We start from the raw sequence: 21,134 nt of genomic DNA on the forward strand, positions 1-21,134 counted from the left end.
TGAGTGTGTGTTTTGCTTTATTTGAGTTTATTGTGTTGTATGTTGTTGTTTTTTGCATTATCTTAAATCCGTGTTTATTTTTTGTGTATACTTTGTTTGCCCTCCTCTGTGTGTTTCTTTCCCTAGGTCTGCTGCAGGCATGCAGCAGCAAGCTGCTGCAAGGGGTGGCGGAAGGAGGACCTCTCCGGCTCACCCGGAGTGCTTCTTTCTTTGCAGGTTTGTGTGGAATGCTGAGTACGGTGTGAACCACACACATATTAATAAATCCTGGGAAGGTTCCTAGAGAAAAATCCTATTTGGTACCTCTCTAGAAATCCAAAGGGCTCTTGAGATATTCGTTTCAAATGCAGCCAAGTTCATGGTGTTTTGAAAATTCCACCGGTGAACCTCTATTGTAAATGTCTTTGTTAAACCCTAGGGTAAGCTGATTTTGGTCTGAAATGAGCCCTTAGTGTTTCTAAGAGGATTATATTTTCTAATTTTTGTAGGCCTCTTCTGCTGCTATGAACCTTTCCCCTTTGCCATGGTATCTTTTATTCATGTATTCACCTGCATTCGTACCTGCACGGAGTTTCTTCAAAAGTCACTCTAATAAAAGCATGGAAGACACATATCTCTCTCTCTCTCTCTCTCTCTCTCTCTCTCTCTCTCTCTCTCTCTCTCTCTCTTTCCCTCATTTAAGCAGTTTAAACACAGTTTTTAGGTTCTTTACAGGTGTAATCATCTCGGTCTCTATGGGTAGGTAAAGTCTGAGATTTAATTGGCCTTGCTAGCTAAAGCTGTTGAATGGCTGTTGTAGTCTGGCATGATTAACAAGTGTGGGAACCTTCATCATAACATTAAAGGTCGTGTTTATGGCAAATGGTATTCTGTTCTTCTTTGTGGCCTGAAATATGCTTAAATACTATAGTTAACTGACACCCTAATAAAACTGACACCTTCATACCTACTTAGAGTAAGGATAACATGTTTATATACTCTGTAAAATTGTGAGAATAAACAGGCTTCAAAAAATAGCTGGCAAGTTTATTAATCAGGCAGGGCCCTGGGTTTCAAGCTTACTGTGGCAACATGTCATCTGCTCTCTAGCTTGATAAGAATGCAGTTTGAATCAATCTGAAGCATTCCTAGAAGAATGTAATACTTTAGTGTTTTCTAAAATTCATGCCAGGACATGAGTTTTTCTAAGTAACTGCAATAGTACTGTGTATGGGTGTATATGGAAAAGAAGTGGAGGAAGAAATATTTGAAAATGAATATGTGGTTTCTATCTGCCAAGAGAGTGGGTTACAAACAGAGAAACATTTTTTAAATTTATGAAATGGTTTTCAAGTATTTTTCTTCCTTGAGTTTCTTATAGTTACGACTGAAACTGATTTTAAAGCATTTTGAAAATACCGTGCTATTTAAATACTACTCCTAATGAGGAAAATGGCTAAAACTATCTGCCTGAGAATGTTTGTTTGTTGTTTTAACTGCATCAGTAGTTGATTGATTATTCAGTTTTTTAGAGATGAGCATCACTCAAAAAAAGTTTATATGCTATAGTAGGATAGTGAAGGCAAGTAGTTACTTGGTTCTGCTTTCTTCTTACTCTCACTATTGTCTTTTTATTCATTTAATTTTGATTTCTAATTAATCTCTATATAAATTTATGCCAATCATCAATAGTAGTAGCCTATTTTGAAATTCAAAAATTATTGTACTCATTGAAAAAAACAACTTCCTTCTTTGAAGAGCCCACTAACATGGTTTCCTTTTGCCTTTAGCACACAGCACTCCAGTTGACATGCCAAGCAGAGGTCAGAATGAAGACAGGGACAGTGGCATTGCTCGATCAGGTATTTTTATTTCCTTTTATTGGTTTAGTGAACTCTTCTCACTGGTGAAGTAGTTGGGAAAATAGAAGACTGGCCTCATCTTCTGGGGTTTGATTTTGTTTTTTTTTCTTCACCATATTCCAAGATAGCCTCACATATCTGAAGATCTAGAACTTTGATGCTCAGCATCTAGGAGTGATTGCACAACATGGGCTGTTTTTTTCTATTACCCAAACTAATATGAGACTGAATATATTTTGAGAAATTTATTTTTAGAGGGAAGCTTCCTTGAGCTGATTGTACTGGGAATTTGCTTGCTGAATATTGACTGTAAAATGAGGGGAGAGAAAATATGTGTGGAAGTAACTTTACCCATGACTCAGGGAGGGAAAGGCCAGCTGACGTGGTCACCCTTTCTTCTATCCTAGAGAGAGTCACTCCTTGTATTTTATCTCAGGTACCCTTTCTCTCCTTACTTTAAACCTGAACTGCTGGTAAGATCGCTTGGTTTCTGCTTTAGGACACGATTCTGCTATTAATTTTTGATTTGTGGTTCCAACCTGAGGTAGATTCTCTACTGGAAAAGAAAGGTAGGAACCTGAAGATGTAGAATTTGAGAACTTGGAGATGTGTGGGGCTTTGCCATACATTATACATGGGCCTCTACCTTCCACTGAAGACTAGGAGCACCCTGCTGGTCTCACCAGTGATATGTGCCCCTTCACCAGTTAGGCCCCTTGGTTGGTGCTCGGTGTGCTAGGACTGGATCCAGGTCTCAGGTACCTTTCCTCCTGACCTTTCCCTCACTCCTGTTTCCAGCTTTGGCACTCAGAAAGAGCTTGGAGGAGTCCTTGTGCTCTTTCTGTGTAGCACCAGAGTCCTGCAACATACTTGGTACAGCTTTGCTCCCAAGTTATTAGATGTACTTTGTTACTGAGTCCTGCTGTTTGGTTTATATATGTCACATAAAGTGAACTGCACAGCATTTTATTTATGGTTAAATAAAAATAGTTGAGTCATCTTGGTTTACTTAAACTATTTGGAATTCTTTGGCATGGGATATGTGTCTCTTTCCGCTTGTCCATTAATTAATTAATTCATTCATTCATTTATATCATGGGCTCATAGATATGTATTTTATACTTTGGGTTATAACCCAATTCTACATTATTTACTTGCTCAAATTGTTCCAGCTTTGGCCATGGAAGCCATGGAGCTCTCTCAGTTGGCTCCTGTGTTACTTTAACATACCCACATCAGTGTGTGTGTGTATTTTGAGCACTTCCTTACTTTCTGGCACTCCCAGGTCCAGACTTGTCTTGTATATTTCCTATTCCAGTCCTAGAATCAGCCATTTCTCAATGGAGCCCTGTACATTCTTTGGAGAATAATATTAGATTCCAGGATTTGGACACAAGATGTGCTTATTGCTACTAGAATGTCATTACTTATAGGTCCTCTCAGCTGACAAGCAAAAAATAGGAGTTTATGCTGTGTATAGACATCCTACCTAATAAAAAGGTAATATGCAAATTGACCCTACCATCGACACACCCACAAGCCACGCCCACAAGCCAATCAGAGCAAGTATGCAAATTAACCCAACCAAGATGGCTACAGCCACAGAGAGCAAGGTTTCCCAGGTAACAGAGCAAGGCAAGCTTTCCGCAAGCTGTTGCAGGCCTAAGCCTCCACTCAAGCTACAAAGTTTCAATTATAGAAGGTAAACAAATTCAAACAGAAATGGCGGCAGAACGGAGCTTGAGAGAGCAAGCCAGGGTTGCCGGCGGCAACAGGGGAAGCAAAGCTTTCCGAACACCCTGTCCAGGCCCAGCCTCCGCTTAAGGCTACAAAGTTGCAATTATAGAAGGTGAATTAACTGCCACAGAAATGGCTGCCGGCCACGGAGGGAGCAGCAGGCTTGGCTCCGCTCCAGGCTACAAAGTTTCAATTGTAGAAGGAAAATAAATTCCAGATACCAGGGCCTCGGCTTGGGTTGCTAGGGGGCGTGGCTGGCCTGCAAACCACCACAGGCCCCTCGCTCAGGCTGCCCCACGCCCCAAGGGAACCCCCACCTGATCTGGGACACCCTTCAGGGCAAACCAGCTGGTCCCCACCCTGTACCAGGCCTCTATCCTATCTAATAAAAGAGTAATATGCAGATTGACCATCACTCCAACACACAATATGTCTGCCCCCATGTGGTCAAAGATCCCGCCCCCATGTGGACACAAGATGGCCACCACAAGATGGCCAGCAAGAGAGGGCAGTTGGGAGGCACCTGGCCTGCAAGGGAGGGCAGTTGAGAGGGACCAGGCCTGCAAGGGAGGGCAGTTGGAGGTGATCAACCCTGCAGGAGAGGGCAGTTAGGGGTGACCAGGCCGGCAGAGTAGAGAAGTTGGGGGCAGGGGCAATCAGGAAGGCAGGCAGGCAAGCAGTTGGGAGCCAGCAGTCCTGGATTGTGAGATGGATGTCCCAGATTGGAGAGGGTACAGGCTGGGCTGAGGGACAACCCCCCTCCGTGCACGAATTTCGTGCACCGGGCTTCTAGTCTATAATAATAAAAGCGTAGTATGCTAATTAGACTGGACAAAGCCGGGGCTGCGAGGGCTGAGGCAAGCTGCAGTGTCTGTAAGGGCCAAGCCCCTTGCACGAATTTTGTGAATCAGGCCTTTAGTATATCTATAAACTAGAGGCCCGGTGCACGAAATCCATGCATTTGTGTGTGGGGGGGGGCGATCCCTCAGCCCAGCCTGCGCCCTCTCATAGTTCGGGAGTCCTTGAGGGATGTCCATCAGTTGGACATCCTTAGCACTGCCGTGGAGGTGGGAGAGGTTCTCGCCACCACCACTAGACTTGCCAGCCGTGAGCCTGGCTTCTGGCTGAGCAGCGCTCCCCCTGTGGGAGTGCACTGACCACCAGGGGGCAGCTCCTGCATTGAGTGGAATTGGGCCGAAACCGGATCTCCGACATTCCCCGAGGGGTCCCAGATTGTGAGAGGGCACAGGCCAGGCTGAGGGACCCCACAGGTGCACAGTCTGGGCTGGGGAGGGACACAGTAGGTTGGCCAGCCAGGGAGGGACTGCGGGAGGGCTCCAGGGCATGTCCGGCCCATCTTGCTCAGTACCAGTTGGAGTGTCTGCCCCCTGGTGGTCCAGTGCATGTCATAGAGAGCGGTTGAGCATCCTTTAGCATATCATTAGCATATTACGCTTTGATTGGTTGAACGGACGACCGGACACTTAGCATATTAGGCTTTTATTATATAGGATTATATAGGATATTGATATATGTAACATTTGTATCTATATTAAGTTAAACATGAGTTTGTACTGATATTTCTATTATTCATAACCCATTACCATATGGATCATTCTGCCTTCTCCCCTTGCTTATTTGTAGACTCCCACTCCCACAGTGAGAAGCCTGACTCTCACCACCTGCCATCCATTTAATTGTTTCACTTTGGTATGCATTTATCGCAGTGTCAGCATTGTTAACTGGTACCCTGCGGGAAACGACTTTATTAACTGGAGTACAGTGCTTGTGTGCAATTCCTTTTCCCTTTAGTCTCACACACATCCACTCATTTCCAAAGTTACTTAGGTCAGCACCTTCGAGATAGGGGAATTTTTGCAGCCATAGGTACCAGGCAAGTAGAATCTCTGAAATCACAGCTGACACTATTTCATCTTGCAAATGGCTTCCTGCATGCCACCAGAAATTCTGATTGCACGAGTCAATTCTGAAGAATAATTTAAAGGTTTTTTTTCTCAATAGTCTAGTAAAGAAAAGCTTTTTTGTTGTTTGTTTGTTTTTTAAATCATTATTTATAGAGAGAAACTCATCCCAAAATAAAAAGGAATTTTAAAGGAGATTTTGAGATTTTCCATCAAAAAGGCACCTGAGGTCCTTTGTCCTTGCATGGCAGTTCCTTCTGTAGACATCCCCTTTAGCAGGCCACCTCCAAAGGAAGGAGTGATGGAGGAGGTTACTTCCTGTGTAGCTGCAAACTTACTCTGTGCATAATATGCTCTGAGAATACAAAGGGTCACATGGGTTTAAATTCTTAAAGGGGCTTACTCTGTTGTTAGAGAACTAAATTATTTTGGTCGTTTCCACAGTAAGACCAATTTGATACAGTTGAAGTTAAGGAAAGGAATTAGAAGGATAGCACCAATTCTTGCCTAGTCAACCGTCAAGCCACATTTATTTATTAAAAAACAATTTTCTAGCCCCCTGTGTTGTCAGGCTGTACCAGAATTTGGGATGTTTTTGAAGAAGAGTAAAAAGATAGCACCTGCCCTCAGGAAGAGTTAGAATACCGTGTGATAAAGTAGTTTCTCACAGAACTGTGGGAACAACGAGGAATTCCTGAGGAAGGGCCTTGGCCTGGGAAGTCAGAGGGTTGCCTCAGAGGAGATGAGGTATTTGAGTGACACCTTGTAGGTAGAACAGAACTGTATCAGAGTTTAGGAAAAGAGCATTTCTGAAAATAGTTTGTGCAAGGGTGTAAATCCTTGCGTGTACACTGCTAGAATGCTGGACTACAGGGCTGGGACTGTGAGGCCATGTCAGAAGGTAAGGCCGGCTCTGAAGGAGTAATTGGAAGGTGCCAGTGCTGTGCTAAGGAATTTGGATTTCATCTTGTTGGTGGGGCAGCTAAGGGACGTTACTTGGTTGGCTGTATATTTTAGATCCATGCGGCGCTTCACAGACCCCCTCCAGAGAAGCTGGACCAATACAGTTATTGCTAAAATAGATAATTGGCGAAGGGGTTAAAGGGAGATGGACAATACATGGATTTCCCCCCATTAACTTTATTTCAATATAACGTTCCCAAACTTATGAGGCTGCTTGCCACTGTGTGTGTATGGTGTGTGTGTGTGCGTGTGCGTGTGTGTGTGTGTGTGTGTGTGTGAGAGAGAGAGAGAGAAACTAGTATAAAATGGTTATCTGATTTAACATAAAATTTTGAAAACTAGTCCATTGTTGGTTTTTTCCTTTTCACCTCTTTTTTTGGGATAGTATCATAGAAAAATATACTTTTTTTTTCTGGGTTATCCAGTGGCTTTTTTTAATAACAGAGAGGAAAGAAAATCTTAATTTTGATCTATCCTTAATGCATTTTACTCATAATTTCTCCAGTGCCTCTTAATATAGTTTGTAACACACACAGAATAGGAAATAATGCAATAACAAGAGTATCCAACTCATTTACAGCCTTAACTAGTTAGAAAGACTTTTTTTTTAAAAGAGGCCTCAGTAAAGGAATAAACTAAATAATAATCTCACAGTGTCTTTTACATTGTAATATTAGCAGTTTACTTAAAGGTCTTTGCCTTACTCCCTGAATCTTTGGAATGTATTAAGGAAGTCAAGTGAGAAATACATATATATTTTTCAGAATTTAATATTCATAGACTTTTATTTACAAGTTTGAGAACCATTTTTCTAGTGCCATTGTGGAAGATGAGATATAGAAGTGGAAGACAAGAAGAAATATTTTTGCTTACCAAAAGATTGGAAGCATCCTAAGTGTTCATCACCAGGGATTGGTTCAGTGACATACTTCCCAGTAAGGGAATACAATGAGGCGGTTAAAGGGGCTGAAGCAGCTTGGCAGGCCTTGGAATAAGAAAGTTCTCTTAGGGTATAGCAACAGTGTGTTACAGTAAACTATCATTTATGTTTCAAAAAAAAGGCATATACAAGATCTCTCTCTACACATAAAGATAGATAATTATGCACATAGGCTGTCTCTGAGACAGGAGTTCAGTGGGATAGGTATGGAGGGGAAATGCATTCTCATTGTATCTTCTTTTGGATATTTTGAATGCATCATCTGTGCATATATAAATAAAAAAGATGAATGATTTTTAAGAGGTTCTTTTAGTGGCTGCCATTAGAAATATTTCAAGTAAAGTCTTAGAAGAGGGATGAATTTCAGCCATACCAGAAGGTAATATTGGCAGGGCTGGGTGACGGATGGGACACACAGGAGATGGGGCAGGAGGGAGGAACCAAGGGTGATGCTCCAGTTCCTAACTTGGGAAAAGAAGCAACTTGGGGTGATGGCATTAACCAGTTTAGGCAAAGCAGGAGACAGATACTGAGATCATTTTTATTAGAAGTGTCTGTAAGTTGTCCAGCTCTGAGTAGTCAGCTGTAATTTAGAAATAGGAAGCTGGCTGTAAAGAGATGAGTTGGAGCAGAAGCTAAAATTTGGAAATCTGTTGCTACACCCTAAGTAGAGTAAGGTTCAGAGGGTCGGGACTGAGTCCAGAGTCACTGAGCCTTGTTAGTCTACCACCTTAATACACATTTAGAGTCTCTTCCTCACCAAAATGTCCACCTCATCGACAAGAAAAATAATTCCCCCACTCTCTGTGCAACTTCATTTCCTCTGTTCTTCAGAGCAGTAAAATAAACTGAAGATCAGTATGAGGAAAACTTCTAGTATGTACTTTGAAACATTTTTATTTAGGCGTTTTAAAATGAACCCTCAGGGTAAGAACACACACCATCATAGTGTTTAAAGAGGCCATGCGTTTGGGCCACTGTGCAGATACAGGATGGAGCCCACACCCAGAATGTAGTTTGGATGTCAAGACTGATGACACCACACACACACCAAGAGGGTGTGAGGTTTATTACCACAGACTGGGGCTTTCTGCTGAGAGCAGGGTGGCTTCTCAAGCTGGTCAGAAAATGACTTGCAGAAAAGGGAAAGGAGACTGCTTAGGGGTGGGGTTATGGTGGTTAGGGGGTAGGTCCAGGGTGAGGGGTCCTGCACATGGTATGAACTTCCTACCGGCTCCAAAAGAGGGAGCACCCAGGAGGGGAGAGGAGGGAAAAGGAGGGGATGGTGTGAAGCTTAAAAGCTATCAGCAGTCAAACATCAAATAGTGGAGTCCAACACTTTATTACCACATGCGTCACCATTATATAATGCAAAATGACATCCCATTTGTACCTGATACAGTGCTTTGTAGAGAGTTGCAGGAGACCGAGACTGTACTGTTCCTGTTTGTTGTCTGTGTAGGGCAGTGGTCAGCAAACTCATTAGTCAACAGAGCCAAATTTTTTAAACTTAAACTTCTTCTAACGCCACTTCTTCAAAATAGACTCGTCCAGGCTGTGGTATTTTGTGGAAGAGCCACACTCAAGGGGCCAAAGAGCCGCCTGTGGCTCGCGAGCCGCAGTTTGCCGACCTCGGGTGTAGGGGAAGGGCCATGGCCCCCTGTTGACCTCGCATCCGTTATGGGAAACGGCTTGAGCTGCCATTTATCAGAGTCCTGGCGGTATAACTTGTGCTCCTACCCACAGCTCTAGCTACCCACAGCTATCTATCCACAGGAGAATGGGAGCCCTAAGGAGCTGCTAGGAGGTCATCTCCCACTCAGGTCTCCCTCTCTCCTGGGCAGTTCACCTGAGACAGTTTCTCATCACCTCCAGGGTTCTGATGAGATGTGGAGCTTCCTGCCCAGGCCCCTAGAGCTGCAGAACATAAAGCTGGCTCCCCAGCAGCGGGGGGACCCCACAGCTTGTGTGGCAGGCATCTGACCCCTTTTGTGTCGGTGTTGTCCTTTTTTTGGCGTGTGGGAAAAGGATCACTGGGAACTGGCACCTTTGGCTTATTCTTCTCACTGTCTTTGTCTCTAACACACTATCCAAATCTAAAAAAGTCTTGTACCTTTACTGTCAACTCTTTACCTTGGGCTTTGCTTTCTCTTGAATGTGTGAACTTGGAAATCTGTACTGAAACTTGGGCAGAACTCAATTTCTTCATTTCTTTAGATTTCTCATATTTCAAGGCAGATCTTTGATATTCTACTGGAATGGATATTTTATTTTCTTCAATTTCACAATTTGTGGACTCTTTAGCTTTAGCTTTTTCCTTTCTAGGTTTGCCACTATGATTTCAAAATACCTTATTTTTAAAAATAGGCTTTATATTTATAGAGTAGTTTTAGGTTCACTGCAAAACTGAGTGGAAGGTACAGAGATTTCCCCACCTCCACCCCATGCATAGCCTCCCCTGTTATCAAATCACCCACCAGAATGGTACATTTTTCAGGACTAAATGGATGCTAGTTGAAGAGTTCTCCCCAGACAGGAGGGTAGGGGAAAAAAGCACAAATTTTTAAATTGGGAGTTAACCAGGTACACAGTGTTAACAGTAATCTGGTGATGGTATTTTGGCTAATTTTTATTTTCTGATTAGCGCACAAAACTGCAAAAGTCTTTGTAATCCATGTATGTATTATCATTTTTTCTAATTATAAAAGGATTCTACAAAGAAAAGTATATTGAAAATATTAAGGAGCTTTAGACATAGCACTTTTAAAGCTTAAATTGAGCCTAGGAATAATTTATAAGTCTCATATTTTATAACTGAGGCACCAATTGGAGAATTTGTTTACCCAGCTCACAGAGCTAATTGGGGGCACAGCTAGGGCTGGAACGCCCCCCACTGAACTCCCGTGTAAAAACTCTCCAGTATCCAGTAGACGCCAGGCCCCATAGCAGAAGGAGTTTGCATCAACTGGGCAGAGCCTGTGCAGCTCTGCTTTTTTTTTATTCCCTACCCTAGGATATGTTTTTATTGATTTGAGAGAGAGAGAGGAACATCAATGTAAGAGGGAGTAACATTGATCAGTTGCCTCCCATACGTACCCCAACCAGGGATTGAACCCATACCTTTTGGTGTACAAGACGACACTCCAACCAGCTGAGCCACCTGGCAGTGCACAGCTCTGTTTTTATCAAGCTCTTCAGGTGAACAGGCTGCACAGCAGAGCTCAGGCGTTGTATCGCACTGCACTGCCTTTCAGACTGAGCCTCGCCAACCATCAGATGCACTAAATGTTGATTGGATAGCTGGATCCACTCTTTTCTCATAAAAAATGGCAGTAGTTTGTGGGCCAAAATTAGGCCTGGTTTTGTATCTGAGAGTTGTAACTATATTGTTTCTTAGAGTGTCTGATTGATATATACCACAGTACTTTTCCATAAAAATCTTATTGAGTAATCCTATATAATAATAGAGGAATATGCAAATTGTCCGGGATGCCATAATATCACGACATTCAGCAGGAGGCATGCACAGCAGGTGCGGGTGGGCAGGGCCTTGCAGCGTCAGGGACAGGGTTGGGGCCACAGTGGGGGTTAGGCAGGCATGCACAGAGGGAGGCCTCTGCTGTGGCCCGGCCTGGGGTCCGCAGGTCTCCCCCAGCTCCGGCCTTCCTCTTTGGGATAATCCATCGAGGAGCCCCGGATGGGTGGGTGGGGCCTACCTCTTTGGGGCAGTGGATCATGGGGCTCCTGCACTGTGACAGGCACAGGCCAGGCTGGCAGATCCTCCTTCCCCCGAGTGCATGAATTTCATGCACTGGCCCACTAGTCCTATGTAATAAAACCCTAATATGCAAATGGACCGAACAGTGGAACGACCGTTCTCTATGGTGCACACTGACCACCAGGGGGCAGGTGCTCAATGCAGGAACTGCCCCCTGGTGGTCAGTGCGCTCCCACAGGGGAAGCGCCGCTCTGCCAGAAGCCGGGCTTATGGCTGGCGAGCACAGTGGCAGTGACGGGAGCCTCTCCCGCCTCCACTGCAGGCAGGTGGTAAGGAGTGAGGGGTCCCGGACTGCAAGAGGGATGTCTGTCTGCTGGCAGGCGGACATCCCCCGAGCGGTCCCAGACTGCGAGAGAGCTCAGGCCTGGCTGAGGAACACACATACACACACACACACAGACACACACACTGCATGGTTTTTTTGCACCAGGTCTCTAGTATTAAGGTATTTTTGATGAGGAAATGCTGGATAGCTCTAAGCCAGCACTTTAGCTTAATATTTCATTTGTGTGCCATAAACATTCTTAATCAGCATTTTTTTAATGAGGACAAAAGGAATAGTCTCTTCTCTTTTTATTTTAATTTTTTTGCCTTTCCTTTTCATGTCTCTATTTACAAATCCTAGTTCCTTTTCATAATTAGCTCATCAGCATTAATAACCATTTAGTACTCCAAAATGTCTTAATTAGTCCACCTTTTTCATGAATTATCAGAGAGTGAATAGCTAACATTCATCGTGTGGGGCTCTGGGCTAAATGTTTTATATGGATTGATTTAATTCTCACAGGAACCTTAGGAAATAGATTAGTGTTTTTCAAACTTTTCTTTTGTCTGTAACACATGCAGATGCATTTCACATTATGATCCAGTAACAAACATCTTTATAAATAACAAAAGTTTCATCAATTAATATTAACACTGCTCTATACTGTTTTTAAATGTTGGTTTCAATCCACTAAACCCGTGGTCGGCAAACTGCGGCTTGCGAGCCACATGCGGCTCTTTGGCCCCGTGAGTGTGGCTCTTCCACAAAATACCATGGCCTGGGCGAGTCTATTTTGAAGAAGTGGCGTTAGAAGAAGTTTAAGTTTAAAAAATTTGGCTCTCAAAAGAAATTTTAATCGTTGTACTGTTGATATTTGGCTCTGTTGACTAATGAGTTTGCTGACCACCTCACTAAACAATTCACAACACACTAGCAGATTGCGGCTCTAATGAAAAATACTGAGATGTGGTACTATTTTATAGATGAGAAAGCTGAGAGGTTAAGTAACCTACCCACGTGTCATAGCTGCTGAGTGGCAGAGCTGGGATTTGAACTAGGAGCTTGGGCTCTTACACAGTTTACTAATTTCCAGAATAAATTGTATTGCTATGTGTATCACAGCAGTCTTGCTTCTGTGCTGGGATAAAAAATGTTTGTAATACAAGTACTACCCTTCAACTGTCCTCCACCTGCCAACAGAAGTGTATTTGCTCAGCGGAAGACAGGGGACCCTGAAGATTTGGGAGTAGGGAACGAGGACCTTCTGGCTTTTATAGGAGACTTTGAGAACTTGGGAGGTGGAGCAGAAATTTCTAATTGGAATTTTTTTATTAAGTAATTTTGTGTGTCTTTGAGGAAAAAACTCTCTCTTATCTCATTTCAAAATTCTCAGTAAAATTACTAACTCACTGATATTTGAAATGTGGATTTGATTTTGGAGATTTATGTCCAGGCTTAAGTCAAGGCTGAAGCCAGATTGGAACAGAGGCCACCTGCTGGAGCCAGCCACATCTGGGTATCACTTTAGTGCAGAAGTGCTGTGTATGTAGTAAACATTTATTCAGTGTCTGCTGTATTCAGGGCACTGTCCTGGCACACAAAGCATCTCATAGGCCTCTGTTGTGGGCAAAAGCTTGAGTCGTTATGCCTCTACATTTTGTAGCCTGGAAAGCTCATTGATATTCTTCTAGACTTGAAGCTTCATGCAGGCCGATACGTGTGTGTCTTGTCCACCACTGTATCCTGTTACCTAGCACAACACCTGGCACATGATAGACACTCAGCATTAGCTTACTGAATATTGACTAATAGCCAGGTAACTCCTGTAGTATTTAAGAACTCAGGTCAGAGAGCCAGGTTATTTCCATCTGTCTGTAAAGCATAAATAAAAATATAATAGTCATTTGGAGAAACTGCCTTGTCAAGTGATATCAGTGAGCATAGTCCACTATGATTACTGAAGTCAGTTTCCTTTGCCCTGTGATTTGCTTCTGAAAATGTTGTCTAGCCATCTGTAACACCCCATTTCCTTTTCCACTGGACTGAGTAACATTTCAGTATGTAATTCCTTAGCCCTAGGGAAGTAAAAGGGGACAGTCCATCTCCTTCCATTCTTCTAAAACATTAGACATCCTCTGAGCCACTGTGATTCGAAAAGAAACCCTTTGCCTACCTGAGATGGACCAGTCCTTCTCTGCCTGTTAGAGAAGTCTGGGCCAGCATGCCAGTTCATACTTACTGCAAGCCCAAGTGCAGGCATCTAGTATTATGTATCAGGAGGAAGCAGAGAGAGGCTCGGAGGCAAATAGGCAATCCAAGCAGAAAATGGATTTAAGATTAGAGACTGGAGGTTGGGGAGGAAGGCGGGGTAAATATCGTGTATTTGGTGATGGGGAGCAGGAGAGAAGATACTACGTGGAGCAAATACTCATTTGCCTAAATTCACTTACACCTGTGAAAGTAAGCATTGTGCAAATATTTCATTGGTTACCAGGTGGCAATATAATCAGTTATGTTCAATGTGGACCATTTTATGAGCAATATGCACTCTGCACTCTAATCGAATGAGTAATAATTAGTTTGCATTCATAATATGGGGCCAGGTAATTGATGCACTTGCTAGGTTTATAATCCCTATTTCTCTTCATTTGTTTTCCTTTTTAAAGGGTGTTTTCTTTGCTGTACATAAGTCTTAATAAGGGAGAAGGTATGTCTCCCCCTTCTGGCTATGACTGGTAGAACCTAAAAATTTAGGTTATTTGCATGTATTTTTTAATGTAGCTACACAGTATTCATTTACCTCAACTTTCAACTTTTAACTTTCCTCCCTGCAGCCTCCCTAAGCAGCCTTTTGATTACACCGTTCCCATCTCCAAGCTCCTCTACGTCCTCTTCTAGCAGCTACCAGCGCCGCTGGCTTCGAAGTCAGACAACAAGTTTGGAGAATGGCATCATTCCAAGGAGGTGAGCTGCAAGTGTCCTCTTGCTGAGAAGGGACTGGTGTAGGCAGCTTGGTGGGACTGGCAGGACACTGAACTCACCTATTGTCAAGGGAACAAGAGAGCTGACACTTTTTGATGAGCTTCAGTTTAGCCTGAGAGTTTACAAGTTAGAAGTTTTCTGGAAAGAACAAATAAAAAGAACAAAAAAAAATCTCCTGGTTTGGAAAACACTGGGAAATATCTAGATGGTTGTGTCGTGTATAAACTTCGTATGGTGTTCATTTAAAATGAGTATGCTCTATGTTTTCATTGGCTTCCTTCCAAATGTAGCTCTTGTACGTTAGGAGGGTGGAATAAATCTCCTCCTTGGGTTATGGTGACACCAGTGTGAAAATATATGAACTCAAAGATTGTGACATACTCTGTCTGTAAAACTTAAATGCTTAAACTAAGCAGTCATGAATCAGATTATGAATAGAGGTGGCATTAATATATTTTCTGCCTTCATTTCAGGTGATTTTTATTATTTTTTAATTACCAGTGTACATTCAGTATTATTTTACATTAGTTTTATGTATGCAGCATAGTGATTAGACATTTGTATAATTTACGAAGTGATCCCCCTGATAATGCTTTTAGATCTAAAGTTTAGTTATATCCAAAATATAACTTTTTGGCTTATGATGATGTTACGTCAATAGCTTCCAACCTCTTCTTTCTACAACCCAGAAACTCCAAAGGGAATTAAGATAGGTTGTACCTATGAAAATTTACATGTAAATTGGTTGGTAGTAAATTGACTACTACTCACCAAGTGTAGGGAATCTGTGAAAGTATAAAGATGATTCAGGCGCTTGCCTGCATTTGGGTAGTCTGAAGATATATACCACAAATAATGGTATAAAGATCTTAAACGGTAAGTGCTATAGAGCAGCGGTGGTCCGTGAGGTCCGAAAGGTTGGTGCCCGCTGCTATAGAGAGGCATAAAGTGCTCTGGGACTCTGAGAAGGAAGAGAACACTTGCTGGTGATGGTGGGGGGAACTGGGGTCCTTCATGAAAGATGGTGCTGAAGGGACAAGCTGAGAAACCAGGAGTAGGGTCCATGTGTGGCACATGGCAGACTGCTTGTTTCTTCTCTTGTTCTCAAGAGCTAGACAAACAAACATTATAGCTGCATCACTCACTGAGGAACTGCTGTTTGGTTGGTGGACTTGGAGGGGAATGGTTAAGAGCTTGGAATTTGGTGTGAGGAACACGTCCCCGCTCTGTCACTCACTAGGGTGAATGTGAGAATGAGTTCACCTGGATATAATTTTTTTTTTTTAAATTTCTTTATTGATTAAGGTGTCACATATTTGTCCTCATCCCCCCATTCCCATCCCACACCCCTCCCCATGGATGCCCCAACCCCCTGTTGAACTTAACCATTGGTTAGGCTCTTATGCATGCACACAAGACCTTTGGTTGATCTCTCCCTTCTCCCCCCACCCTCCCCTATCCTCCCTCTGAGGCCCGATAGTCCGATCGGTGCCTCCTTGTTTCTGGTTCTGTTCTTGTTCATCAGTCCATGTTGTTCATCATTTCCCCTAGATGAGCGAAATCATGTGTCACTAGAGATGTACTTATAAGAATTGAATGTGCGACGGGCAATAATAGTTATGCTGACAGGCAAAAAATCAGTCTGTAGTGAGTTTCTTTCTGGACCAACAGTTCTTTTGAGACCCAATATCAATGTCCACCAGTTCCTTATGAGTACATGTCGGCACTGACCCCTCAGCTCTGGATGGTGGACAAATGGTGATAATGCAGGTCCAACTCCCTCTGGTTTGGTCTCGGCCGGACCCAGGGGGGGCACGGCTTCACCCGGACCCGGGACCCAGGCTCACCCGGATCCAGGGGCCCGTGGCCTCACCCGGACCCGGGACCCAGGCTCACCCGGATCCAGGGGCCCGCGGCCTCACCCGGACCCGGGACCCAGGCTCACCCGGACCCGGGACCCAGGCTCACCCGGATCCAGGGGCCCGCGGCCTCGCCCGGACCCGGGGCCCAGGCTCACCCGGATCCAGGGGCCCGCGGCCTCGCCCGGACCCGGGGCCCAGGCTCACCCGGATCCCACCTGGATATAATTTAAAGCAACATTAGTTGCTTCCTCTCCTACAGTTTGATAATTGTACTAGTATCAGCCCCACAACATTGTTGGAAAAGTTAGAAGAGATAGAGCCAGTTAAGTCAGGCCAAGGTGAGATATGGTAAATAAAATATTGGCCGATATGACTTATTTACTACTAGAGGCCCAGTGCATGATTAAATCATGCACGTGTAGGGTCCCCTACACGCTTTCGCTTTCGATAACGGGGGAGCTGGGTGCCTGTTCGCTGGTGCACCAGGCCTTTCAGAAGCCTCCGGCGCGGCGGAGGCTTCTGAAAGGCCTGGTGCCTGAGCGGACAGGCACCCAGCTCCCACGCTTTTGATGGTCCACGGTGGGACGTGAGCTCGCTGCCCCAGAGGCCCCTTCTGTGCTGCAGCACAGCCATGGCGCAGACGCTGAGCTTGGGCTGCTGCTGGCGACGCAAGCTCAGCGTCCCGCCGGCCCAATCGGCCACCCCGGCCACCCCGAGTCCCGCCCCCCCCGCGCCTCCTGGCCAATCGTGGGCATAGCGAAGGTACGGTCAATTTGCATATTTGTCTATTATTGCCATCGTTATCATTGCTGTTACTGCAACTGCCAGGAGAAGGCGTCCCACCATCCTCACTGTCTGTGACGGGAAGAAATAGAAGGGTCTTAGAAGCCTTCCTGTTCAGAAAGCTTCCCTTTACTAAAAATGCTTTTCCATCTTTTCAGGTTTGAATCCAAAGTTGAATAGCATTCTCCAACACAGTCCTTCAAAATTCTTCAAAAACTCTAATTTGAATTGAGACCTGGCATTGGGAACTAAGCAATCTCTAGTAAACTTACACCTAAAATAGATATCTTGGGCTCAAAAAATGAAAATGCAGGGGCCCTTGTAAGAAAGTGCTATTAAAGAGTATACTAAAATGTAGTTTCCCCTTTAAAAATATTTTACTTTAAAATGTAGTTTCCCCTTTAAAAATATTTTACTATTACTCATAGTAATAGTGACACATGAACAAAACAAATTTATGAATTACAAAAGGTAATACTTTGGTGTTATAATTTTATGTAATAGAAGAAATAGTAGTTGCCCTAGCCAGTTTGGCTCAGTGGATAGAGTGTCAGCCTGCAGACTGAAGGGTTCTAGGTTCATTCCGGGTCAAGGGCACGTACCAGTTGCAGGCTTTATCCCTGGCTGCGTACAGGAGGCAGCCAATCAATGTGTCTCTCTCTGTCTCTTCCCCTCCCTTCCACTCTCTCTAGAAATCAATGGAAAAATATTCTTGGTGAGGATTAACAAAAAAAAATTCGATGCCTTCATTCATCATAAGATTTTTCCGGCTCACTTTTCTGAAAGTTCATTCGTATAGGTTATCAAAATTTATACATCAATCAATATAATTTAAAGCAGCCTTAGTAACTCCTGGCAAATGCAGGATGGCAAATATTTTTGATAACTTTTTATTTTGAGAAAGATCTTTCTGCTAATGCAACTAATACTGGAATTTATAGGTATGACAACATTGAGATACATTTCTAATAAAATTTCAAAGCATAAATTTTAATATATATAGATCAGATTATTCTTGTGGAACAGTTTTTCTAAAATGATTTAATTATTCACTCAAATTCATTTTGTGTAAGTCTGAATTTAATTTTAAATGTAAATTTATACAAGGTTATTTTAATGTTTCCTCTGACATTTTCTGTAACTTATGGAGGTCTTTTTAAAAAAATATATGTTTTCACTGATTTTTTTTTTTTTTTAAGAGAAGGGAAGGGAAAGGGAGAGAGCGGGGGGGGGGGGGAGAGAGAGAAACATCAATATGAGAAACATCAATTGGTTGCCTTCTGCACGCCCCCTACTGGGCATTGAACCCAAAACCCTGGGCATGTGCCATGACCAGGAACCTAACCAGCAACCTTTTGGTGCATGGGATGATGCTCAACCAACTGAGCCACACCAGCCAGGGCTGGAGGTCTTAAAAGAAACTGAAAGTGTCTTTATGAGTTGTATGTAATTTAAAATGCCTTATGCATTCTGTAACTGCATGTTCAAGAATATGGAAAAATTAATTTTATACTGGGCTTCCTTGTTAATAATTTCTTCATCTGAAGCTTCATATGAACATAGTATGTGTTTGGGGGGGGGGTTCTGTCCAATGCATCAATCTTTTTATTTTATTTTTTTCATTTATCTTTATTGTTGAAAGTATTACAGAAGTCTCCCTTTCTCCCCCATCTCCCCTCCACCCGTTCCCAACCCCTCCCCAGGCCTTCACTGCACTATTATTGTCTGTGTCCATGGATTAAGCGCATATATATATATATATATGTATGTATGTATGTGTGTATATATATATATATGTGTGTGTGTGTGTGTGTGTGTGTGTACACACACACACACACATAAATTCTTTGTTTAATCTCTTCCCACCGCCTCCCCTCTAAAATATGTCAGTCTGTTGCATGCTTCAATGTGTCTGCGTCTATTTTGTTCGTCAGTTTTGTTCATTAGATTCCACATATAAGTGAGATCATGTGATACTTGTCTTTCTCGCATCAATCTTTTAAAAAATTTTTTAATCCTCACCTGAATATATGTTGTTATTGATTTTTAGAGAGAGAGAGAAACATTGATGTGGGAGAGAAACATTGACCAGTTGCCTTCCGTACATGCCCCAAACAGGGATCAAACCTGTAACCTAGGTATGTGTCCTGATCAGGACTTGAACCCTCAACCTTTAGGTGCATGAGATGATGCTCTAACCAACTGAACCACCTAGCCAGGCTAAGCCTCAATCTTTACATTTACTTTCTGTTTCTGTGGATATTTGATTTATAATGTTGCAGCAGTTTTCAAAACCAGAGATTATAAACTCTTTGAAGAATTTTAATAACTTCCTGGTATGCTTCATTGTGGTGTCCACTCTAGGCTCTTACTTGGTGATTGTTTACTATTCTGGGACTCAGGTCAGAGAGTTAAATATTTGTGCAGAGTTCATGGGGAGGGGACCCTGATGATGATGGACAAGCTGCCCTCCCACCATGGGTCACTGCCCTGCCTAAGTCCTTCCTCTCGCCCATGGTCATGACCACTGCTGCTGCTGCTGCTGCTGCTGCTGCTGCTGCTGCTGCAACCGTCACAGCCACCAAGCTAGGCCCAGGTCCCAGCCTTGCCACGTTGGGGCCTGTGGCACCCTGGATTGCCCAGACATGTGCGTGTGTGCCTGACCACCAGGCCAGTTACTCATTGTCTGGGTTGCATGCTCTGGGGTTTGAGCCTACCACACACTCTGCAGTCTGGTATCTTTACTGCTCACACACATGCTCCATTGTCCCATCAGTCTTCACTTACAGATTCAGTAATAAAATTATTAAGAATCCAGGACAGCAACCGCAGAACATTAAACCAAACCTGATGTCCTTCTGAGAGCAGGCAGGGCTCCACGTGACCAGGATGCATGCCCGTGGAGCTGGCCTGGACCCAGTACTATTAATACTGAGCCTGTAAGTGCGGGGGACATTTTGCATCGAACCTGTGCCTGTGACGATCCTTTCATTTAAAGGATGTTGCAGTTGATTGCTCCTTTTGGCAGGTTTGTGGGTGGGAAAATTAGTGTCTTGTGCTAGAAAGAACAACAGTGGGTACCAAAAATATGATTGTCTCTGGCTTCGAGAGAAAACTCCCAGTAGTCAAACCTTTCTTCCTAAGAGAGTTAAAGATAGTCAGGGAGGATATTCACAATCCTTAACTGGTAGTTCAGTATAAGTTCAAAGCTGACATAAACAATTAGACTAAGCAGTCTTGATATCTAGTAGAGATCACTGAGATGCACTTAAATAATCAGAGTTTGTCATTGTTTATGAGCTTGAAGTACTCAGAGTGTTTGTAAATACTTATTTATGTCAACAGAATTCCTTTTGATTTTTTTATAAGGAGAAAAATGAAGTGGGTAGCAGTAATCTTTGCTTGACCCAAAATCCTATTGGCTAATGTGATTACTCCCAGGTATTTCCCTCAGAGCTCCACCTGGCATGATGCATCTGATGGCACGAACACCAGCAGATGGATCAGATTAGGGTGGAGTCCCTGGTCATTTCCAGTGTCCAAGAAATGAACCTAAACTAGAAGACAGAAACCCTGGGTTCTAACCTAGTATTGTCACTAAGAGGTTTTCTGTTCCTAAAGCAAGTTGGTTAATCACTCTGCCTCATTTTCCACATTAGCAGAAACGGTCTATGGTACCTCACTTGTATGTGACTGAGGGCAAAGATAAGATAAATTATTTGGGTGCATACCTGAATTTTAAAAAACATTCAGAAACATCTTTTCTTTGTGGGATAATTTTTAAAATATAATTACAATGCCACATGACCTGATTTATTCCTGTTTGGTTGGTCCAACACTACAGAATGAAGCTCAGTTGCTTTAGAATTCGGTGTAGAGTTCCGTGAAGCAAGTAAGACCTACCCCACACTGTGATAGCTATGGAAGTTTTTCAGAAATTCAGTAGGGGGCGCTCTCTGCTACGTTGAAGTGGAATAGTTATTGTTTACAGGGTAAAGATGAAGACTGCATACATCTGCATAGGGTTCAGTGTTTATTGCAATTTGATTATTTAAGACCAC

General features: G+C 43.2%; 1 protein-coding gene across 2 annotated transcripts in view; it reads left to right on the plus strand.

Annotated features, from left to right (window-relative positions):
- FNIP2 (folliculin interacting protein 2) overlaps positions 1 to 21,134 on the plus strand; it is a 137,595-nt gene that overhangs the window by 74,521 nt on the left and 41,940 nt on the right. For both annotated transcript variants that reach the window (XM_079770424.1, XM_079770423.1), the window contains exons 7-9: positions 127 to 216; positions 1,770 to 1,841; positions 14,281 to 14,410. In XM_079770424.1, coding sequence (XP_079626550.1) covers positions 127 to 216; positions 1,770 to 1,841; positions 14,281 to 14,410 — 292 coding nt within the window. The remainder of the gene's footprint in view (positions 1 to 126; positions 217 to 1,769; positions 1,842 to 14,280; positions 14,411 to 21,134) is intronic.

This window comes from Cnephaeus nilssonii, assembly GCF_951640355.1.
Source record: "Cnephaeus nilssonii genome assembly, chromosome: 5".
NCBI classification, from domain to species: Eukaryota; Metazoa; Chordata; class Mammalia; order Chiroptera; family Vespertilionidae; genus Cnephaeus; species Cnephaeus nilssonii.